Source organism: Musa acuminata, chromosome BXJ2-3, assembly GCF_036884655.1.
Source record: "Musa acuminata AAA Group cultivar baxijiao chromosome BXJ2-3, Cavendish_Baxijiao_AAA, whole genome shotgun sequence".
NCBI lineage: Eukaryota > Viridiplantae > Streptophyta > Magnoliopsida > Zingiberales > Musaceae > Musa > Musa acuminata.
This window is the reverse complement of record NC_088340.1, coordinates 6,164,811-6,181,478: the sequence shown is the minus strand read 5'-3', so window position 1 is coordinate 6,181,478 and position 16,668 is coordinate 6,164,811. Positions and strand designations below refer to the sequence as shown.

At 39.7% G+C, this 16,668-nt stretch overlaps 4 protein-coding genes across 4 annotated transcripts; 3 read left to right on the top strand and 1 right to left on the bottom strand.

Moving 5' to 3' along the window:
* The first annotated feature begins 781 nt into the window (after positions 1 to 781).
* LOC135607096 (chaperone protein dnaJ 6-like) lies at positions 782 to 1,895 on the top strand. Its single transcript, XM_065098609.1, has 5 exons — positions 782 to 1,011; positions 1,104 to 1,194; positions 1,276 to 1,349; positions 1,430 to 1,486; positions 1,678 to 1,895. Exons 1-5 carry the CDS (start codon positions 901 to 903, stop codon positions 1,825 to 1,827), a joined length of 483 nt encoding a protein of 160 aa, XP_064954681.1. The 5' UTR covers positions 782 to 900; the 3' UTR covers positions 1,828 to 1,895.
* A 4,521-nt stretch (positions 1,896 to 6,416) lies between these two features.
* LOC135607097 (pathogenesis-related protein 1-like) lies at positions 6,417 to 7,218 on the top strand. The gene is made up of 2 exons (XM_065098610.1): positions 6,417 to 6,674; positions 6,753 to 7,218. Exons 1-2 carry the CDS (start codon positions 6,491 to 6,493, stop codon positions 7,049 to 7,051), a joined length of 483 nt encoding a protein of 160 aa, XP_064954682.1. The 5' UTR covers positions 6,417 to 6,490; the 3' UTR covers positions 7,052 to 7,218.
* Positions 7,219 to 11,470: 4,252 nt separating this feature from the next.
* LOC103977652 (pathogenesis-related protein 1-like) lies at positions 11,471 to 12,247 on the top strand. The gene is made up of 2 exons (XM_009393224.3): positions 11,471 to 11,712; positions 11,794 to 12,247. Exons 1-2 carry the CDS (start codon positions 11,529 to 11,531, stop codon positions 12,090 to 12,092), a joined length of 483 nt encoding a protein of 160 aa, XP_009391499.2. The 5' UTR covers positions 11,471 to 11,528; the 3' UTR covers positions 12,093 to 12,247.
* A 3,602-nt stretch (positions 12,248 to 15,849) lies between these two features.
* LOC103977651 (pathogenesis-related protein 1) lies at positions 15,850 to 16,619 on the bottom strand. The gene is made up of 2 exons (XM_009393223.3): positions 16,381 to 16,619; positions 15,850 to 16,299 (listed from the first exon to the last, which is right to left on the bottom strand). Exons 1-2 carry the CDS (start codon positions 16,562 to 16,564, stop codon positions 16,001 to 16,003), a joined length of 483 nt encoding a protein of 160 aa, XP_009391498.1. The 5' UTR covers positions 16,565 to 16,619; the 3' UTR covers positions 15,850 to 16,000.
* Between the last annotated feature and the right edge of the window lie 49 nt (positions 16,620 to 16,668).

Here is a 16,668-nt window from a genome sequence, read left to right as displayed (position 1 = left end):
TCTAAATAAACCTATTCCTTTCACTTATTTATATATTGTTGTTCATAGCTTTGATTACACATATTTAATAGTCCACTGAGTGCCGGTCTTGCAGCTATTTTTGTCTCGTGCAATTGCTTAGCACTATTAATGTTTCTTTCATGTGGGGTTATGTTGTCACCTCATTATCAATCAAGCATTGCTAGTTCAACTTGCTGTCTTCGTTCGTCTTCCAAATTAGGGGTAGATTCATTGTGTAACATACCTCATACTAACAACTGGGCTCCATAGATTACCATATCCTTCTCTCTTTCGTTCATTCATTCATCTGTCCCCTCACACGTTGTGTTTCTCCTCCTCATCTTACTTCTAACCTTCTTCACCAATCAATCTATTAGCCTTGTAATCCTTATTTACAGTATTTATACTTTTCTATAATTACTACTTCCATAACAAAAATAAAATCTATGGACAAAGATCAGCATATCAAATAACAATTAAATATTATAAAATTTATTTTTATTTTATTTTATTTTTAAATCAATTTAAAATTGAATCGAATCGTCAACACAGCGGCAGATGAACACGCGTTAGATGTGGTCGATGTCAAATCTGCCTTGCGTTAGATGTGCATATCCAACACTTGGACATGTGGTAGACCAAACCATATGAACACTGCGTGGCAGTTTAGATAATAAACGTCAAGTATCGGGGCGTTTCGTGTGACTACCAGGAAAATATCTCCCGGCCTCGAAACTCTCGAACCTTCACCCCCTTCCTCTTTATGCTGCCCCCGGAACCTTAGCCTCACATTGCCCTTTAAAGAAATCCAAACCCCGCCTCAGATATTTTCTCGCACCCCGCCCCCGATCTCCCTCCTGTAAGGCACATTAATGCTATAGTGGTGATCGATCTCCGTCCATGGACGCTTCCGGGCCCGGATCCGACGGCTCCTGCTACTACTCCCTCCTCGGGATCCGCCGCAACGCCTCCGCCTCGGACATCCGCTCCGCCTATCGCTGCCTTGCCCTGGTACGTCGCCCCCATCATCTCTTCCCTCGTGTCTTCTTCCTTTTGTCGTTGGGGTTTCTTCTGATCACTGGGGTTTCCGAGGGGTTGGGCAGAAGTGGCACCCGGATCGGTGGGCCAAGGAGCCGGCGGCGGCGTCGGGGGAGGCGAAGCGGCGGTTCCAGCGGATCCAGGAAGCCTACTCCGGTAAGTGACGGTTCTTGTTTGTTCTCCCGACAAGCTAATTACGCAGTCATTAACGGAGGCTGCGGTCTGATGTTCCCGCAGTGCTCTCGGATAAGGGCAAGCGCGCCATGTACGACGCCGGCTTCTACGACCCCCTCGACGACGACGGCGACCAGGTTCTCTTTCTTTTTCCGTTTTACTAAAAAGAAATTATCACGAGTTTTGAAAAATAATGTTGGTTTTTTTGGACGGCCAGGATTTTTCTGATTTCATGCAAGAGATGCTGGCGATGATGGACGGGGTGAAATCGGAGGTAATCTCGTTCCCCTCAGTTAATCTGCGTGGATCTTAAAGAGTTTTCTGTACGTGGCACTGAATCAACCGTTGGTTCCAACCCGCGTTGCGGGCGAAGAGTTGATTCAAATGACGAGAATTCCCCTGAATTTTCAATTTCTTTCATATTTTAATTGGAAAATAATAATAATAAAATACGATAACTGGCAGAAGCCGGACACGTTGGAGGACCTGCAGCGTATGCTGGCGGAGATCGTGGACGGCGATTCGGGGAGCAGCGGCACCGGGGGCCACGCGAACGGCCGTCGGGTGCCGTCCGATTCGTCTAGGAGGAGCCGCAGCGGCCCGATACGCAGGTGAAGTTTCTGATCTCTGACCCGGTACTTGATTGGAAGAAAAAGACGCAATAAAGGAGGGAATTTGTTCTACGGAGTCGAGTCAGTCGCCATGGTCGATATTTTTGTGTGTCCTTATCGTCAAAGAGGACTGTAGTAGGTAGATGATGACCGCCAATTGCACGCACGCTTCTTGTGCGTAGCTGCTTTAGAGGTTCCACACCATGGGGTGGTCCAGATCTGCAACTGGCATAGGAATCGGTGGCTGTGGAATCGGGGAATCGTTTGATGTGGGGAGCAGATCTGAAGAGATTTATTCTTATTCGCATGGGTCGTTTTAACAATGTCATCTTGACAGACACAATAGTTTTATTTGATTCTTCGCTCTTCGTTGTGGTGATCGAAGAATCTAAATAACTCTTTTGGGGTGAGAAAGTGGGTTTAACATCGTTTCACATGGATCCTTTCTTGGGTACAAGAAATGTCTGAGATAGCATGGCCTGCGATAATATGTTGGGCCTATGAGATGACCCCATTAAATAATCTTTGAGAAGTTGACCCGAACTGATCATTGGCATGTTATGTTTATTGTCATCGGATCGTTGGTTGAACCAATGAATCAATCGATAGAATTGCATGTTTTAATTAAAATTATTGTCAAATAATTAATTATAGCAATGTACTATAAACATGCTTAATATGATAAAATGTAAATAGTACGAAATAATTGGAAAGCCTTAAGCACCAAATGCCAAAGTGAATACGAACGAAATTAAAATATAAAAGATTGTTATGCCTTACAATATAATAAAAATCAACTATACTATCAAATATCAACTAATTAAGTTGAAAGTAACAATATTTTTATACTATCTATCATGTTAATTGAGATAGTTTTATTGAAATAATTTTTATAGTATTGCAAACGAACTCTCAAATTGGATGCGGTAAGATCACTAACAAAACTCAAAAAGACTCGAAGAGGTGAGGAGATCATCCATCTTATGCCACGAGAAGATGACTAACAAAAGCCAACTTGAAGAGGGTGAAGAAATGTAATATCTAACACATAAATGGGGTTTGGAGTCTATTTCCAATATGTGAAAATTCCATGACGACAACAAACATGGTTTACCGATTGAGAACTCGGTTTTGCCTTTCTCATCGTCTAGTTCTTGTATTCTTTGGCCATACAAGAATGGCGGAAAGAAGGAAACCAAGGAAGATGTGATCCCTTCCCAGTATATATATTCATGACTAACTAACAAAGGATGTCGGTTCGGGTTAAGGGTATATCAATTATTCGGTCGAAGGTACATATTCGGACCGGACTTCTTCGTCTCGGTTGGTTCTTTCGAGCCGGGCTTGACATGTGATTTGGTTTATGCGGTCAATAACCGACTTGATCTTGATAGCTATAATAAAGCTCATTATATTGCTTGTAATGTAGCGATGAATAACTTGTAATAAGACTACTTTGACATATCGATTCTTAGACTTCAAAATTTTATATTGAAAAAAATTTCTATATTTATGAAAGTAAAATATTTAAATTTATTTATCATAATGTCATCAGTTTTATCAACGAAAGATAGAGCACATGCAACATCCAGGAATAATACAAAAATAATAAACAAAAAGATAATTTTAACATTCTCGGTTAAGGCATTTGCGTTAGTGTCGCTCAGCAATTCACCGCTTTACAATTACGTCGAGAAAGGGAGAGGATGGAAGATATGACATAGTTAAGCTTGTTGTCAAGGATGTGGGTGATGGCCGTCACGGGTTGCTCATCGTCAACTCGTCGTCCACGTTGACACAAGTCATAAAGCAATCCATTGATCGTATTTCGTCGATTCAAACCGGCCTAACCGCATTGGTTTCACCCACATGGCCCTATATACCTCCTACGATTGAAAGTCGAAGTTCTCACTCTCTAAGGCATTGGCATTTAAGAAGACAAGTGGGGCAAGGCTTTGTAGGTTGTAGCACGAGATCAATATTGTCTTCACTATATTATGTAGCTAGCGCCAGTCAATCCCTAAAAGCCTCCTCGTGACCCACCTTGGAACACTCCGTACAAGAACCCATGAGACGATGTGGGGGAGGATAAAGAAGAAGTAGACGCCTTTCAAAAGAGGTGCTTTGTCGTGATCGATGAGGATGCCATTGCATGGAACCCAAGTGTCGTTAGCGTGGAAGAGTGGGCCGGCACCATTGTGAGTAGTAAAAAGCATGACAACAAAGATGCCCTCGACGTCGATGCTAACAATAACATTGAAGTAGTTGGAGATCGTGGCATCGAGGTTATCGAACTTAGACCTAAGGGCCTACTTAAGGTGCACGAGGGTCATTCCCAAGAGTTTCCCTCACATCACACCGCCACCACCATTATCGATGTAGAGCACGCAGACCTTGCCCCTTTGGATCCTGACGTGAGGGGGTGCCACGGATGTTGCCTCCCTTTGCCTCACCTCCCAACATCGCTCTCCCTCCTCTTCCTCATCCAATGCCACTCTCCATCTGCATCACTCTACATCTGTGTCTACGGGCATTAGCAGAAGGTGAGGCATTTGTGTCGGCACAGCACCATCGTACATTTGTTGATATGACACAAGACCTTTACCTTACCTCCCACTGTTATAGTTGCATAATGACTTTGACATAGATATCTCACCTAGAACATTAAAATTATCTTTTTTGCCAATCATTTTTATGTCATGTACATGCTATCACACCGTCACATGTTGTATCTTCTATCGATAAAATTAATGACATTAGATTAAATGAGATTAAATATTTTATTTTTATAACTATATATATTTTAATATAAATTTTGTAAGTCTAATGATCAAAATGATCTAACTAAAAGAAGTAATATGTAATTACCTCTCTCAGTTGTCATCAATCATAGTGATAAGGTTTACTAGATGACAAAATCCTTTACTATCTTTTCCTATAAAATTACTTTTATCATAACTTTTAATTATAACACTTATAAAAAAAAATAACTGACATGGTTAATTAACCTTTAATCAATTTTGGACCTTAGGATTAGATATTATTTTGCAGAAGAAATAGTTCATAACATGAGAATACCCACAGTAAAATAAATCATTTCGTAAGATAATCCAAACTTAAAAGAATTATTTTACATGCTTCCTAGCGATCATAAAGAATTATTTTTCGGTAAATTTTTGAAAAAAGCTTGTTTTTTCTATTTTCCAATATGTATTTTATTTTTAAATCCTTTGACGATGCTCCTTTTTTTATCTAATACCCTATTTGTCCTCTATTTTTCTATGGACTATCTATTTTTCCTCTATTTTTTCTAAAGACTATCTATAAGATGAGCTGATATAGTTACAATGTTTTTAATACTGTGTTATAGTGTTTTCAACAATATAAAAAATATTATAATGTAATAAGTATTATATCCATTGGAAAGGGAAAAAAACAAATATAGGTGGATGACTATCAAATCAAGGATATTTCAGTTATTAGAAAAAAGAAAATATTAGAGAATTCTAGAAATAAGAAATACTATTTGAAATATATAAAAAAGATGGTTTTTTTTAGGAGAACGCACAATTCTCTTAGAATAAAACCCTAACATCCTCTCTCATCCATACTAAATTTTTTTAAAATACATACGGTATTTATATACCATACATTCCTTGATGTTTAAATATTTCCTTTTTCCCGAACAAAATAATTTTTCAGATATAAAACCCATGCTAACTTTTTCACCAAATTTGCATGCAATCAAATTAACTATCAATCAAGAATTTAACGAACACATGCCAATGGAAGTAGAAGTCAAGCTGTAGTATAAAACAAATATCGCTCTCCCACATATTTATGATATCTTCTCTAATTTGTTAGGTCATGTCACACTCAAGAACCAATAAAGAATGAATTTACCGATAAGTTTTGTTATTGCCTTAATGCCAGAGTTGGTACGATTTGATTCTATTTCGAAGACGCAAGCTGATCCTAAAGGCGCACGTGATAGTCTTAAGAGGTGGTTGGAGTGGGGGAAAGTCTGGCTAATGCATTCCCGAGATGTTACTTGTTTGTTCGAAACGGACTCTTCAGTAAACCGTGATGGTTTGAGCTTTCTTGGGGTTCTTGAGATGAATCGAGGTGAGCATTGGCTTCGCTAGGATCCCTACACAAGTGGTCGTGTTGAGGAAATTCTCGATTCGACCCCTTCAATGGTAAAGTTAGTAATGGGAATGGATTAGTGAAAAAAATAATTCATCCCTTTTTAAGTTTTTAGGGATCAGTGAAAAAAAAACATGGACGGTCGATGACGGGAGGCTGATCGGTACCTTCTCTTTCGGTTGCACTTAGTCATCCCCATTCTCTTTCGGTTGCATTTAGTCATCACCATCTACAATTTCTACTATGGTGGCTCGTATCATATTTAAGAACACCCAGAGATAAGAATATTAATAATGTATTTATATTCACTCCCCTTTCCTCTAGAAATAGTAACGTAATTACTTCGGTCAAAACATAGCACCGCAACAACGCTGTACTACTTTGACACGCAAAACTCCCATCACCCACCTACCGTGTCGATCACCCTATAAGTACTGACATAGAGATCATCGTCTTCCACACCGCTCCTCACCCCAATAGGCTTCATTAGCTAGCTCAGCCTTTTCCATCCTCCAAACCCCATGGCTTCCGGTTCTTGGACGCTCGAGATCGAGTTCTCCGTCCAGGCATCTCGCATCTTCAAGGCCGCCGTCCTCGACTGGCACTCCTTGGCTCCCAAGGCCGTGCCGGAGTTCGTCGTCAGCGGCGTCGTCCTCGAAGGTGAAGGCGGTGCCGGATCCGTAAGGCAGCTCAACTTCTCACCGGGTAAGTACTGCTACAAGCACGATATATATTGGTCTGCGTCGCAGACGGCATGTGTCAACGACGCTATTCTCTCTGCAGCAATACCATTTGGGTACGTGAAGGAAAGATTGGACTTTGTGGACGTGGACAAGTTGGAGTGCAAGCAGACGCTCGTGGAAGGAGGCCACATCGGGAGCAAGCTGGAGACGGCGTCGACCCATTTCAAGTTCGAGCCGAAGGCCGGCGGCGGGAGTGTGTTGAAGGTGGTGTCCACCTACAAGTTCTTGCCCGGGGTTGAGGACAACGAGGGGGAGATAGTGAAGTCCAAGGAGACTTTGACGGGGATCATGAAGGCCGCAGAAGCCTACCTGGTGGCCAACCCATCAGCCTACCCGTAGAGCTCCATGCGTGCTCTCTTACGTATATGGAGTGTGATCAGGCTTTGTTGTTTCTTTCAGCATATGCGAAGGTGTCTGTGCCCGAAATCAGTTCGAGTGTGTTTTAGTCGTCTGCCAAACAATAATAGACTGTGAACGAATAAAAGATCATACTCTTTTCTGCTTTATGGTGTATTCGCTGTGTCTGTTCGATCACTTACTTTTCCATTTCTTTTCACTTATAATTATTGCCTCTGTTCCAATTGTTAGATGGGATACTGAAGTGAGAGAAGTGCGTGATATTTATCAAAGTCCGATTTTGCTCCTATACTTAAGAAACTTGGGTGGAGCCGAAAAGTTTTGAATGATCGAACGACGATCTATACAAATATCGAGATTAGACGAGATTTTCGAACCGAGAAGTTTTGGATGATTGATTGATAATCTATACAAATATCGAGATTAGATGAGATTTTTAATATGAACTGCTCGAGTCGGTCACGAAATAAAAAGTGAAAAAAGTAAAATTTTTGACTAAAATAATAACCAAACTTGATTATTGTGGTCCAATGAATTTTTTTTAATGGGTTTAACCAAAAGAAATATTTGTGGTATAAGTAAAAGCTTCCTTCAGCATTTTATATTATGTTGATATTTATATAACTCGATCGATGTCCTATCCTCTTTTGTTGATTATGCTACTGTATTGTCATAGATTTAGTTGATTATGCTACTGTATTGTCATAGATTTAGTTGTTTATGTCTAAGTCGTGTAGCACCATTGCGTGTTTATTCGTAAAAAATGAGCCTATTTGAAATTATGATCTTTTAAGGACTCGCACGGGTTAGAGGAAGTACTTAACTCAGGATCCCATAAGCAGCCATCTTAGTAAATACTTAATATGTAATGTAAATTATAAACATAGGCTTTACAAACTTTGAATGGTTGTACGACAAAAGGTTCAAGATAGTCCATCACAATCAAATGTCCCCACAAGCGAACATAATACTACTACGAAACAATATAGCAAACTAGCCTTAGATATTACCCCAAAGGCCTATCCAACCATATGCCACCTAAGTAGCTCCTAAGTGCTGTGTTGGCTTATACTCTATACCACTCTACGGGGCTAAAAAACTCTAACGATGATTACTTGAATATCATATTTTTGGATAATTTTGCCTTTGCATGACGACTGTATACAATCTACATTTATAAGACTGAAACGACCATAAAAATGAACCAAAATGGAGCTATCAAGCTTAATGCAAGTACTCTATATATTGTGAAAAAAAAATAACAAAACCGAATGACACATATATACACAAGCATTACATTAAACATCTTATTTGTAGCCTGGTCTGTGATATTTTTCTCCCACTTATTATTTCAGCATCCACATCGAAGCCTTTGCACTTTTACTTTAATTGCAATGTCTCTTAACTTTGAGCTGCTCTTTACTACCATTGTTGAGTAGTCGAATTTTGATCCACTAACGTTGCTTCAACTCGTCAATGATTATAACTCAAGTGTGGGGCCAATCGAGTTGTGATGATCTTTGTTGGTTTTTACGAATCCCTTAGATGAAGAAAAAGATATTCATTATTATGCATTAGTCTCTCAAATATCTCATGCCATTTGAATTACGGGGATGCTTGTTGGAGCTTTAACGAACATCCCTTTGTGGACATTAAAACTTTTGAGGTCTTTCTTTCGTAAGATTTGTTTATTGATTCCTCTTCTACTTAGTTATTGCCTTTGAGTATATTTACATCATTTTCACTTTCGATTGACATTCTATTAAAAAATAAAATAGATAGTTTACTCTCGATAGAACTGATCATCATTAGTTATGATTTAATATCTTTTATCTTCTACTAAGTTTCTTCGAATGATCTTTAAACATGTGTAGAGCTCTTCTGCTATAGAAATAAGAGAAATGAGCACTCAGTTTTATCCAATATTTTAAGAGTTGATAAGATAAAGATTATTTGACTTCGCTTGCCTCCTTGAGAGTTATACTTCATGCTTCGAGTTGATTACTAGCATTTGTATTTTCTTTGCTCATACTTCTGAAGTACCTAAAGTGTTTGCACTCATTGCGTTGAGTTGGTTACTGTAATTCGCCTCCTCGTTTCCATTGAACTTTTGGAATGCAAGAAGTTTTACCCTAAAAGAGTAAAATTTCATCCAGACTTGGAGCAAGTCTTTGATAGTTTTGGTTAGCTATGGAATCGTACCATCTTCTCCATCATTTTTGTCGTCTACTCCTTTGAGTATAAAAGATATAGCATAATGTATTGCCTACTTCATTCTTTGGTTGAGCACTCCTATATCGATCCGAAGTATCTCATTTTCGGCTATCTTGATAAGAATCTTGTCGACATCGATCTTATGACCATCCCATCCTTTGTGCACTATGTGTTCTTCCTAGTTCGCTTGTCATTGTAGTGTCTCTCGTGTGAAGGATTTATCATTTTTCTTAATGTCAATCTTGGATACTCGCTCCTCTAAGTGACTCGTTTCCCTACATCTCTACACCTATATATCTTAAACGATTGTGCATGTTAACTACCCTCAATGCAACCCCACTAGGTGTCTCATATTTGCATGTCACATATTTCTAAGTATACTTATCATACTCTGATTTTATTTATTATAGACTTGGTTAGTTTTGCCAAAGAAATGCAACACCCTTGCATTCTCATTCGTAAAGGGTTAACCTCCCTGAAACCTCTTATGGTTCTCTTAAAGACTTAAAAGAAGAAGATGGGTTAGAGAAAGTGTTTAACTCAAAATCCTACAAGTAGCTATTTTAGCAAACACCTGATAAACAGTATAAATTATAAATATAAATTTTGCAAGCATTGAATAATCATGTGACAAAGAGTCTGAGGTGGTCCTGGGCGACTAAAGATCCTCATAAGTGCTCACATAATACTATTGTGGAACTTGATAACAAATCATCTTTAGATATTACTCAAAAGGCTAATCCAGTCATGTATCACCTAAGCAGCTCATATATGTTATACTGGCTAACACTCCACGTCACTCTACGGAGCTAGAAAACTCTCAAAATGACTATTTGGATGACTTATTCTTGGGTAATTTTATCTTTATGCAATGGCCATACATAACTTATATTTATAAGACTGAAATAATCACAAAAACCAACCAACATATGACTGTAAAATCTATTATAAGTCCTCTATATGTTATGTAAAACATGAACATAATCGAAAGATATAGATATACACAAGCATTACATTGAACATCATATTTATAGCTTTATCTATAAGTTCTCATAATTATTATTAAACTTATTTATCTTATTTCTTGTATAAGAATATGCCATCATCATCCGATTTTTTCTAATAAGCCAAGACTCTATCAAAGATTTCAAAGGCCTTAATATTAAAAAAAAATTATAGAAAGATTATGAACAAAAAGAATCCCAATCAAACGCATAAAATACCCAAAAAAAAAAGTAAAATCGGAACAAATGCTTCATGAAACAGAGAGATGATGACGAAGGATATAGCAGCCACAACGAAGAACGGCACAACTGATTCTCTCAGCGAGTCATCGAAATGGAGAGATGAAAACGTTCTCAATGTCTTGGCGAAATACATTTATCATATTTTTCATCTTTATACTACAATATCGGTCACCTGTTTTTCTTCCAATCCATTTCTACTTCACTCGATCGATGTCTCTTCTATCGTCAAACCATTCAGCTCGTTAATATGCTCTACTCCTTCACTAATAACCCTCCCACCTCTAATTATAGGTGTGTATGATATGATATGGACTCCCCAAAACATACTAATTTATATATTTTTTATTGATCCATCAAAATTTAAAGGTTCTAACAATAACAACAACAACGAAATTGTAAAGTATGACGATTGATCTCACCCCACATAGTTCTTGTGATTTCATTATTGTTCTCACACAGATTGAACAATAAAAACAAACAAAATTGGCAAAAGCTTTTTTCTTTTTCATTTCACATTTGGTTTAGTCACACATATATTTTTATTTTCTAATTTGTTGGACCATGTCACATTCAAGGCCATATAAATTACAAATTACAATGGGTTACCTATCTAGATTTTCTACTATATTGGACCATCTCATACTCATCACCCAATATAAAATACTATGTACAACAAACTGGTTGGTGAAGTGCTGCGTGCTCTTCCACATACATTTCATCTACATATCTAGATTTTCTATTGTGTTATACTTTGTCATATCTAAGAACTTTTCATTCTTAATTTAGTCAAAAGATTTCTTCCCACCTCCCAAAAGTAATATATAGATAATTCCAGCCAATAAGATCATACCAACAACGCTGTACAAGTTTGACATGCAACCATACCGCCATCTACCATGATGTCCATCTCCACCTATAAATACCCACCCCAAACCTCATCTTCCTCACCACCTCAAGAAGCTTCATCAGCCCAGCCTTCTCGATCCTCCAAACCCCCCATGGCTTCCGGTTCTTGGACGCTCGAGATCGAGTCCTCCGTCGAGGCATCTCGCCTGTTCAAGGCCGCCGTCCTCGACTGGCACTCCTTGGCTCCCAAGATCGCGCCGGAGATCGTCGTGAGCGGCGCCGTCATCGAAGGTGAAGGTAGCGTCGGGGCCGTGAGGCAACTCAACTTCTCACCAGGTAGTGATCCACTTCCATCATCCCTTTGACTTGCGTTACAGCAGGGAGCATACGGTAACTAACGTTACTGTGTGTCTGCAGCATTACCATTCGGCTACGTGAAGGAGCGGCTGGACTTTGTGGACATGGACAAGTTCGAGTGCAAGCAGACGCTCGTGGAAGGAGGCCATATCGGGAGCAAGCTGGAGACGGCGACGTCTCATTTCAAGTTCCAGCCGACAGCCGGTGGGGGATGTGTGTTGAAGGTTGTGACCACCTACAAGCTACTGCCCGGGGCTGAGGACGACCAGGGCGAGACGATGAAGTCCAAGGAGACGGTGACCGGAATCATCAAGGCCGCGGAAGCCTACCTGTTGGCCAACCCTGACGCCTACCTGTAGAGCTGCATGCTCTCTCTCTCTCTCTCTCTCTCAGGCTTTCGAGTTTCTTTTCTTTCAGCATCACAAGGCAGTCATGGAGAGAGTGAGTGCGTTTGGTTGTCGTATTAAACAACAATATATTGTGAACGAATAAAAGATAATGCTCTTTCTAGATACGATTGATCTGTTCACTGTCGCAAATTTCTCCTACAGAATTCAATGTCAGAGTCATTTGCAATCTTTATAGGTGATGAGTTCTCATGATCACTATGGACTCATTGTAGTCTATAACAAAGTGTTGATGAAACTACTAGTTTTATAGGTGACGTGCTAAATCAAGAAGAGTTAATCTGAATTGATATTTATATCGAATAATAAAAATCTGACTTAACAATCTATCAAGATAAATCAATAAATAAATATTTATCAATTCAAATAAGTATCACGCTGTTCTCATCTACCAGAAGAAGTGGGTCAATGCCAACCAAGAAAGTCAAAAGTGTAGAACCGGAGAAGCTCATGTTTTCAGAGAGAGAGAGAGGTAGGTCACAAAGTCAACCAAAGACCAAGTGTGAGATTGAAAGAAGAAAATAGCTTAAACCAACCCCATCTTCATCTTCATCATCATCCATGGAATTAATTAATAAAGAAGCTTTTTTGACCACCTAAGGTCTTCTAATAGAACAAAAAGGATTCAAAGTAGCTGCGTTATAATGTCAAGCCAAGTTTGACTACGAGCTCACTGCATGTGGCTGGGAGTAGGTGAGCATTTGACTATTAGTCTTCGTCAATCGCTTATGGCTTCACACCGTTTTGGTCGATCCCAATGCAAACAAAGAGCTGCCTAACTTGCAGGAATACTAGTTTTTGGTTGTATCACAGTAATATAGAAAGGATCCCACCCTCATCTTGCAGCTAAATTATGAAGCTTATAAACATATGATTTCCATGTTCTTTTCAGCAATTTTTTTGATGAATTATCAGAAAAAGTCACTCTTTTTTGGTTTTTCCTACACCTCATTTTCATATTGCTCACAGAGAATCTCATATTTGTCATAATCCTTCAAAATATTCTTATGATAAAATAAGCAATATCTAATTGTGAATCGATCGAATCTCTCATGTATGAGATCTATCATTTCATTTACAGTATTTTTTATATCTCCATGAAAACACTGTAAGCATATTAAAAAATACAGTAAGTGTATTAAAAAATATTATAACCGAGACAAGTTGATTCAAAATTCAAAAGAAACTAAATAATATATAAAAATAAGATTTGAAATTGATAAGTAGATGAGATTTCCCTAACTGTTGAGGAAATCTCTCTACTCTGTGGAGGGAAATCCTTTAACCCGTTGAGGAAACTTCTCCTTCTAACCTGTATATAAAGACGGAGGATATGTCAATAACATTCAACATTGAACCCACCACCTTCACTCAAGCCCAAAAATCTCTGCATTGGCGTATTGCCATGAGCGAGGAATATAATGCCCTCCTCCATAATTCAACATGGGATCTAATTCCTTTTCATCCTTCACAAAACATCATCGGGTGTAAGTGGGTCTTTAGAATTAAGCGGAACCCAGATGGCTCAGTTGCTCGATATAAGGCACGCCTGGTCGCCAAAGGGTTCCATCAACGACCTGGAGTTGATTTCACTGAGACGTTTAGTCCTGTTGTTAAACCCACTACAATCCGGCTTATCTTGAGTCTGGCTACCACTAAAGGCTGGCAATTACGACAATTGGATGTTAATAATGCCTTTCTACAGGGATCTCTATCTGAAGATGTTTTTATGCAACAACCCCCCGGTTTTACTCATCCTCAGTATCCACAGCATGTTTGCAAACTTCGAAAAGCCATTTATGGACTTCGTCAGGCTCCGAGAGCTTGGTACACTCAACTTAGCTCATTTTTGACTTCTGTCGGCTTTCTTAACTCCAAATCTGACACTTCGTTGTTTCTGCGACATCATCATGGAAACACAGTGTATATTCTGGTATATGTGGATGATATTATTGTCACAGGCAACAATCCCGCCAGCATCCAAGCGTTCGTCAAACAGCTGGCAGCTCGATTCTCGCTTAAGGATCTCGGACCCTTGAGCTAATTTTTGGGCGTCGAAGCTACCTTCACATCTTCCGGTCTCCTTTTATCACAACGCAAGTACATTCAAGATTTGTTATTAAAGACAAACATGCAGGATGCAAATGCAGTTACAACCCCCATCTCTACTAGCGGTTCTCTCAAATTATCAGATGGAAGTCCTGCTACGGAACCCACTCAATACCGGCAAGTTGTTGGCTCTTTACAATACTTAGCTCTCACGCGTCCAGACATCTCATTTGCTGTGAACAAATTATCACAGTTTATGCAGCAACCATCTACTCTACACTGGTCTGCGGTTAAGAGACTTCTACGATATCTTAAAGGGACTCTAAATCATGGACTCTTTTTTCGTAAACACTCTCCACTTCGTCTTCATGCATTTGCCGATGCTGATTGGGCGGGCAACCTTGATGATAGAACATCCACATCGGGGTATATTATCTTCCTTGGTGCTCATCCAATCAGTTGGAGTTCTAAGAAGCAAAAGACAGTCGCCCGGTCTACAACTGAAGCTGAATACCGTGCCATTGCCGCTACCACTGCAGAACTCAATTGGATCACGAATCTTCTCCAGGAACTCAACATCGATTCCACTCCTACAATATATTGTGATAATATTGGAGCTACCTATCTATGCGCTAATCCGGTATTCCACTCCCGCATGAAACATATTGCTATTGACTTCCACTTTGTACGTGATCAAGTTGTCCGCCGTCAACTCCGTGTTTCTCATGTTCATACAGCTGATCAATTGGCCGACTCACTTACGAAGCCTATAGCTCGTAAGCTGTTTGCATTACATCAGTCCAAGATTGGCCTCCTTGATAGGAGCACCATCTTGCGGGGGCATGATAAGTAGATGAGATTTCCCTAACTGTTGAGGAAATCTCTCTACTCTGTTGAGGGAAATCCTCTAACCCGTTGAGGAAACTTCTCCTTCTAACCTGTATATAAAGACGGAGGATATGTCAATAACATTCAACTTCTTCTTCTACAACTCATTTATCTCTTTATTTTAACAGAAATAAGTATTTGGTTTAGGATAACCAAATAATAAACATTTATAATAATATGCTTATCATATTTTTTTAAACATAATAATTTTATTAAAAAATATTATAACTTAAAAATTAGTTTGATGTACTCTATGGATCGGTCGCGCGATAGAGTGCTATATCAAAAAGGATGAAAGTTTTCGCGATGTCATTTTAGAGGTGTTCCGAAAAATATTACAAATCGAAACATCGATTGGGAAATATGAAAAGAGAAATACTTTTGACAAAAAAAAGTCTAAAAAGAAGGAGGTTTTTTCCAAAAAAATCACCTACTGAATTAATGTATATATATCAAAAGGAATTCAGTCAAAAGAATTTGTTCTTTTTTTTTTTACGAATTAATTGAAATAAGACAGATTGATATGAGGATAGGAGAGAATTGGTCAAACCACAAGAAAGAATTGGCCCACCGCAACGTTAGGATTCGTGCGACCTACTCGTTTACTCACTTTACCATGATTGACTCTTCTTAATTAGCAGTTTCATCAACACTTTGTTGTAGACTACGATGAGTCCATAGTGATCATGAGAACTCATCACCTATAAAGATTGCAAATGACTCTGACATTGAATTCTGTAGGAGAAATTTGCGACAGTGAACAGACCAATCGTATCTAGAAAGAGCATTATCTTTTATTCGTTCACAATATATTGTTGTTTAATACGACAACCAAACGCACTCACTCTCTCCATGACTGCCTTGTGATGCTGAAAGAAAAGAAACTCGAAAGCCTGAGAGAGAGAGAGAGAGAGCATGCAGCTCTACAGGTAGGCGTCAGGGTGGGCCAACAGGTAGGCTTCCGCGGCCTTGATGATTCCGGTCACCGTCTCCTTGGACTTCATCGTCTCGCCCTGGTCGTCCTCAGCCCCGGGCAGTAGCTTGTAGGTGGTCACAACCTTCAACACACATCCCCCACCGGCTGCCGGCTGGAACTTGAAATGAGACGTCGCCGTCTCCAGCTTGCTCCCGATGTGGCCTCCTTCCACGAGCGTCTGCTTGCACTCGAACTTGTCCATGTCCACAAAGTCCAGCCGCTCCTTCACGTAGCCGAATGGTAACGCTGCAGACACACAGTAACGTTAGTTACCGTATGCTCCCTTCTGCAACGCAGGTCAAAGGGATGATGGAAGTGGATCACTACCTGGTGAGAAGTTGAGTTGCCTCACGGCCCCGACGCTACCTTCACCTTCGATGACGGCGCCGCTTACGACGATCTCCGGCGCAATCTTGGGGGCCAAGGAGTGCCAGTCGAGGACGGCGGCCTTGAACAGGCGAGATGCCTCGACGGAGGACTCGATCTCGAGCGTCCAAGAACCAGAAGCCATGGGGATTGGAGGATCGAAAAGGCTGGGCTAATGAAGCTTCTTGTGGTGAGGAGTGGTGTGGAAGACGATGATCTTTGCGTCAGTACTTATAGTGCGAACCGGCA